The sequence below is a fragment of the Suncus etruscus genome, chromosome 9, assembly GCF_024139225.1.
Source record: "Suncus etruscus isolate mSunEtr1 chromosome 9, mSunEtr1.pri.cur, whole genome shotgun sequence".
Lineage (NCBI taxonomy): Eukaryota > Metazoa > Chordata > Mammalia > Eulipotyphla > Soricidae > Suncus > Suncus etruscus.
In genome coordinates, this window is record NC_064856.1 from 56,429,576 (window position 1) to 56,436,442 (window position 6,867).

The window sequence follows — 6,867 nt, forward strand, 5'->3', positions numbered from 1 at the left end:
TTTATATATCAGGAGACTATAGTTTAATAAATATTAATTGAAAGTCAAAAAAAAAAAAAAAAAAAGAATGACATTCTAAGGAAATCCTTTGACCAAATTCTCCTTACCATTTCTGTCAATCAGCATGCCAATCTGTCCTATGAAATAGAATCTAACATTTGGATTGTCAGAGTGATGCCTCTTGTCTCCTTGCTAGTTCAGTAAGATAAGATTCCCAGCACTAGAGATCAGGCTCCTTTCAATTTATTTGGATTAATTAGTAGTAATTCCAAGCCATATTAAAGGCATATCTTCTGATTCCATGTGGAACCCTAATTCATCAAACCTAAAGAAGTACAAATGAAGAGCCAAACCTACTTAAGGTTGTTAATTGATGAAATAATCAAATGAGTCTTTCCACTTGTATCCCTCTGTTTCTTGACCTGTGCCTTCTAGGAATTACAGAATTACATATGCTCAATGTTTAAAAGAGCTCTTGCAAGAGCTTTTTACAGGAGCTCTTCTACATCTGAAACTTTTTTCTTCCAGTTAAGCAAGTAACCCAGATGCAAGCATATTGTCAATGAATATATGAACTCTACTACTTCCTGGTGGTAAATAAAATTAATTCAGAATTGAACCTGACTTCCAAATGTTTCATCTACAATGAAGATAAATACTATGAGCTGATTGTGAATATGAAACACTAATCTTTCAGTGATTGAAGAAGTCCATAGACAATACTACTAGACTCAATTGATTCTTTCAGTTCTCTCACCTGTTGAATTATTCTATATTAGGAATCACTTTTCATATCTATATACATAAACATATACACACAGGGAATTCCAAATCAAGACTACAAGATAACTTAGACCAATGAGAATGACACATATTGTAAATACTGATAGCAATCTGTGTTGATGGAGAGTTTGTGAAAAAGGAACTCTAATCCACTGCTCCTGGGAATGTCTCATTCAATCTCTATGGAAAACAGTATGGCACGTGCTCAGTAAACTTAGAATTGAGAGTCCTTCTGACCCAGAAATTTCATTTTTCAATATATTTCCCCAGAACATAGAAACATTCATTTGAAAGCATTTATGCACACCACTATTTATTATAGCACTCAGTACAAGAGCTAAGAGTTGGATTCCACCTAAATGGCCAAAAATAGATGAGTGGTCCGTGATGATGTTCACTTGTTGATATACACAATAAAATAGTCCATAAAGCTTTACAGAATGATGCATTAATGCATTCTGCTGCAACCTAGATAGAACTGGAAAATATCATGTTAAATGCAGTAAATCAGAAGAAGGATAAATACAGGATAAAAAATAGTACTTATATGTGGTATTTAGAATAACTGCCGAAGGAATGCAATGGCTTAAATGGAGATTTCCCAGAATTGTCTAGGCCCCAAGTATAGTGAAGAGAGGGAATGAAATAGATTTGAAGAGGAGAAATATATGAATTAATGGGGACCGGGGGTCAAGGAGATTCAGATACATTGCTGGTGATAAGGAAAGATAAAACTAAATATCCAAACCATAGAATCAACAACACTGAAATCATAAGACTCAAATTTTAATAAAAATACTTAAAAAGGGGCTGGAGCAGTAGTGCAGCAGTAGGGCGCTTAGCTTGCACGCAGCTGACCCAGGACGGACCTCAGTTAGATCTCCGGAGTCCCATATGGTCCCCCAAGCCAGGAACGATTTCTGAGCCCATTGCCAGGAATAACCAACCCTCTGAGCGTTACTGGGTGTGCCCTGCAAAAATTACTTAAAAAGTTGCCTGTTACAGTTGCTTTTTGATTGTAGATGGAACTAAAGTGACACAACTCCAAGATGTTATAGTAAATTATATGACTTTAAAAAAATAATAAATAAATAAATAAATAAATAAATAAAATAAAAAAGGAGACATCAACTTCAATATCTACACCAAAATTAAGGACGTCAAAAAACCATCAATTAATAAATATATATGTAGAAAAAAAAAGTTGTCTGTTGACATTTAATTTGTGGGGGAGATAGGAAATGGACTCTGGGAACATTGGTGAAGGATGGTTGAAACTGGTAGTAGGATTAGTGCTAAAACATTGTCTACTCACTCTAAAGTCTAATGTCTAAAATTCAACTATGAATAACTTTGTAAATCACATTCATTTAAATAAAAATTTAGAACAATTATTGTGGTGGTGCTTGAATCTACATACATATACATTCTTGAAGCCAAACCCTTAAAATCCCCAAAATAGTAAATCAATGATAAGCTGGAAACATTTTCTATAACTGGACCATTCTTAATTTTCATTAGTCTATAAATGTTTAAATTTTCCTCACTTAAATATTTCTGTGATGTAGATGTTTAAAATTAAAATGGAATGGATAAATCATGCATATACACAATTTAGTAAGAGTGAGTAAAGGAGTGAAAAATTTAATGGAGAATACTAATAGGCCTAGAAGAGTATAAAAATGCATTTTATCCAAAAATGGAATATAGACTTCTTGTTAGATTTTGTGTTACATTGCATAAAATCAAAATATGTTATAGATAATATTTAACTATGTTTTTAAAAGATTATTAATATGAGGTAATCCTGCATCTATGAAGAGTTTGGTTGCTTATTTAATTTTAATATTTTTTAGAAATTCAGTTTTGAATTTAATTTGAAAATTTCAAATTCAATTTTGAGTTTCTAAATCCAAAATTTGGGAATTTCTAGAAGTGCTGATTTTAATTGTTTTCTGTTCTTTCTCTCGTTTAATACATAATTACATATACTAATGTACACCTGTCTTAAATAAAGCTCGACATTTTTTACACTTGTATACATCTTTGTAAGCATTACATAATTAAAATATCCTCCAGGAAAAAAGAGATTTATGGTCAATGCTGCTTTAGAAAACTAATCCCTAATTAGAATTCTAAAAATATATATTTTTATTTTTCTGATATTCAAATAACTAGAATATATAGTATTCACTTGTATAGAGTGTCATTTCTTTTTCTAACCATTCTGAGATATTTGTATGTTGTGGATAATATTTATATATAGTAATAGTTTTTTTAGTTACTTTTTAATAGCATAGCACTATATATCCACTACTGTTTTACATTTATATTAAATGTAAAAATTATGTATTTTATTATAAATAGAGCTAATATAAGAATTCTTGTTAAACTGTGCATATTATAAAATATGCATTTTAATTATAATATATATTTTTAAAAGGTGATAAAAATTTATCTTTATGTAGCACATATGTTTTAGAAGGATGCTATATCAGCTTTATACAAATACTCATGCATTTTATTGTAAAATTATTGTATTACTGGAATGTAATGTAAGTCAAAGATAATTCCAAATGGACTTTTGGAAGTATATCAATTTATGCTTCTATGCAGTGGCAGTTGCATGAGTCATTACTTCTTTCATTTGAAAGAAGCTTAGTAATAGTTCAATGTGTTTTTTAATTTACATAATTTAGTATATACTCTGTGCCTTTAATATGCTTAGAGTTATATGTACTTCCTTATTCTAAGTGTCATATTTACACTTGTCCAAAAAATGCAATTTTATAATGTTGCCTATTCATTTATATAAATATATTAATTATTAGAGGTATTGTATTTAAGTTTATTATGTAATAGAATATATATAAAGAGAAACAAATATGAAGAAAATGTGGTGGAATACTAATAATTGGGGAATCTAGTATCATCTGGAGAATATGACATGTGCATTCTAAAAATACTGAAGTACTACCCTGAAGTACTACAATGATATGAAGAGTCTGTTATATACCTGATTGGAACATAATATGTTTTCCTCATAAAATTGAATGATTAATTCCAACCAGATACAATTTTCTTGAAAAGAACTATAAGAAAAAAACTGGTGAAGATGTCTATGAGTGGAGATGCAATTTCTGTTTGTTATTTTCTGCCAGCCTTGTAATCACTTGGGACCCCTCAGAAAGTAGACAAAACTCAAAATTCACAGTAATGATTCAAATTCTCCAGAGCATGTAAGCAACATCAGTGACTACTTCTAGTATCCCCTGTTCACCTCATTTAAATAAAATTATTGAACAATGGTTTATGAAATCAATAAGAAGACTTTTGGATACAACAGGAGGATCTGAGTGGTATGGAGTCCACTTCCTACTTTGATGCTAATTCTGACAATAGATAAAAATTTGACTTCCCCAACTAGGTACAACTAGGTTCCTGTAGTCTCTCCCACCCTGTACATTCTGTAGCCATTAACCTGTACTTTCTCTTCCAAAGGTGGAAGTCTGTCATTCTTATTTTATATTTCTTCCTTCAGCACATAAAAATATGAGAAGATTTTTAGAAGAGGGAAAGAGATGATGCAATTTCAATGAAGAATAGACAAACTAAACAGGTTTCAATTACTTCTAGTTAAATTTTTGTTGTTGTTGTTTTGTTTTGTTTTGTTTTTGGGCCACACCTGGCGGTGCTCAGGGGTTACTCCTAGCTTTCTGCTCAGAAATAGCTCCTGGCAGGCATGGGGGACCATATGGGATGCCAGGATTCAAACCAACCATCTTAGGTCCTGGATCAGCTCCTTGCAAGGCAAACGCCGCTGTGCTCTCTCTGGCCCCTAGTTAAAATTTTAATTTAAAACACGTCTATTTTACTTTCCATTCTTTTTATTGTTATACTTATGGTATTGATCACAAACACTTTGGTCTTAGTTCTAACTGAGGATGATGCACAATAGTTTTGATGCTAATGAACACTTATTAGCAGTGTGTGTGCTCTCACACACATCTTTGAAATGTCAAAAATCTTAGCTAGAAGTGCCAAAGGTTTCATACTCAGCATGAGAAAGTGCAATCACAGTTAAAAAATGTTTAATTGACAATAATTTATTGAAGAAAGCACTTTTACATGTCAAATAAAGAATATAAGATGATAAAAGGTAGTTTTAAAAATTTTTTTTCTCTGGTAGTTTTGAAAGAGAGCAGGAATATTCACTATAAAGATAGGATATGGTTGAATAGTCCTATTTAAATTTATGTATTCATCCAAACTTCTACCTTAGAAAGAAATTAAGTTGCAATTGTTTGTCTTTTATTTTGGTAGTTTATTGACCATTAAGATATATATATATTTGTGAGTGCCAAATGAAACCTAGTTAGAGTTGTCAAAGAAATCATTTTAAACTTCCAAATAAATCCTTGTTTCCTTGTTTTTTCCAAATGTCTTTTCCTTGAGGAAACTAGAACTGCTGAGTTCATTAGTTCTTTTTGGTTTCTATACATAAGCTACATTTTAAAAGATGACATGGTGGTATGTACAAAGATTTACAGATTTACACTATGTAACATGGAGGAATTATGTGAACAGCATGAAAAAATTTAGTTGATAATAATGTGAATTTGATGGAATACTTCATAGTTTAATTCAATTTATTGTTTGATTCTATGTGTAATATTTAGTAAAAATATTATTGTTTTGGTGTTCCTTTAACTTGCCATGTTATAGTAGAAATAAATGATATTAAAAAGTTGTTTTATATCAATGAAGATGTTTCAAGGAAAAACAGCTATAGTTTTCCACTAACAAAAACCTTAAGAAAATTTTGATATGCTGAGTATTGATTTGGGATGATTCCTAAGTCTTCCAACTGAATTTGAGAATTCTTTTAAGGTGATACATACCTCTGTTTATCACTTAGTGACACCTCACCTAAAAAAGCTATAAAGTATGATAGATGCAAATCTGACACAGGTGACAGATTTCTTCCTTCTGGGACTCTCTGATGATCCCCTGACCCAGAAACTGCTATTTGTCCTATTTTTGCTTGTCTACATGGTCACTGTGCTTGGAAATCTGCTGCTCATGTCCCTAATTTGGATTGACTCCCAGCTTCACACACCCATGTATTTTTTCCTCTGCAACTTATCTTTGGATGATCTCTGTTTGTCTACCATCATAGTTCCTCAAGTTCTAGCCCATTTGCTATCCAGGAAGAAGATCATTTCATTCACACGTTGTGCAACACAGCTTTTCATCTCCCTTATTTTTGGCTGTACACAGTGTGTCCTTCTGACAGTAATGTCTTATGACCGGTATGTGGCCATCTGCAACCCTTTGCATTATTCTAACATCATGACTTGGAAGGTGTGTGTCCAGCTGGCTGCAGGATCATGGGCCAGTGGTATTTTTACATCTGTGATGGACACCACCTTCACACTAAGGCTACCCTACCCAGGGGGAAATACTATTTCTCATTTCTTTTGTGAAGCCCCTGCAATACTGGATTTGGCATCTGCAGACACTCATACAACCGAGATGGTAATTTTTTTCATGGGGATAGTAATTCTCCTCATACCTGTTTCTCTAGTTCTAATATCTTATAGCTACATTATTGTGACTGTGGTCAGGATGAAGTCAGCTGCAGGGAGACTCAAGGCTTTCTCTACCTGTGGTTCCCACCTCCTTGTGGTCACTCTCTTTTATGGGTCAGCAACACTTACCTATATGACACCAAAGTCTTCCAAAAAACTAAAGAAAGTGATGTCCGTGTTCTATACAATGGTTCCCTGCATGATTAATCCCATCATCTACAGCCTGAGGAACAAAGATGTGAAAGGAGCTCTGAAGAAAGTAGCCACAAAGAATTTCCATTGAAGGCGTATAACTTTCCACTAATAGATCCTCCTAGTTCCTTGTTAGACTAAGACTTATTCATCAAGACTGGCATATGGTATGATACTTGTTCTTGATCTCTTATTTCATTGGTATTACATCTAAAGTTTTATTGTAAAGGGGCACATAAATTAACAAAAATATTAATTGAAGGAATTAAATAATCAGAGAGTCTGGTTACTGATTCTAGGG

General features: G+C 32.5%; 1 protein-coding gene across 1 annotated transcript; it reads left to right on the forward strand.

Annotated features, from left to right (window-relative positions):
• Positions 1-5,730: 5,730 nt before the first annotated feature.
• On the forward strand, positions 5,731-6,657 carry LOC126018517 (olfactory receptor 2D2-like). The gene has a single exon (XM_049780647.1). The coding sequence runs from the start codon at positions 5,731-5,733 to the stop codon at positions 6,655-6,657; it is 927 nt and encodes a 308-aa protein (XP_049636604.1).
• Positions 6,658-6,867: the final 210 nt, after the last annotated feature.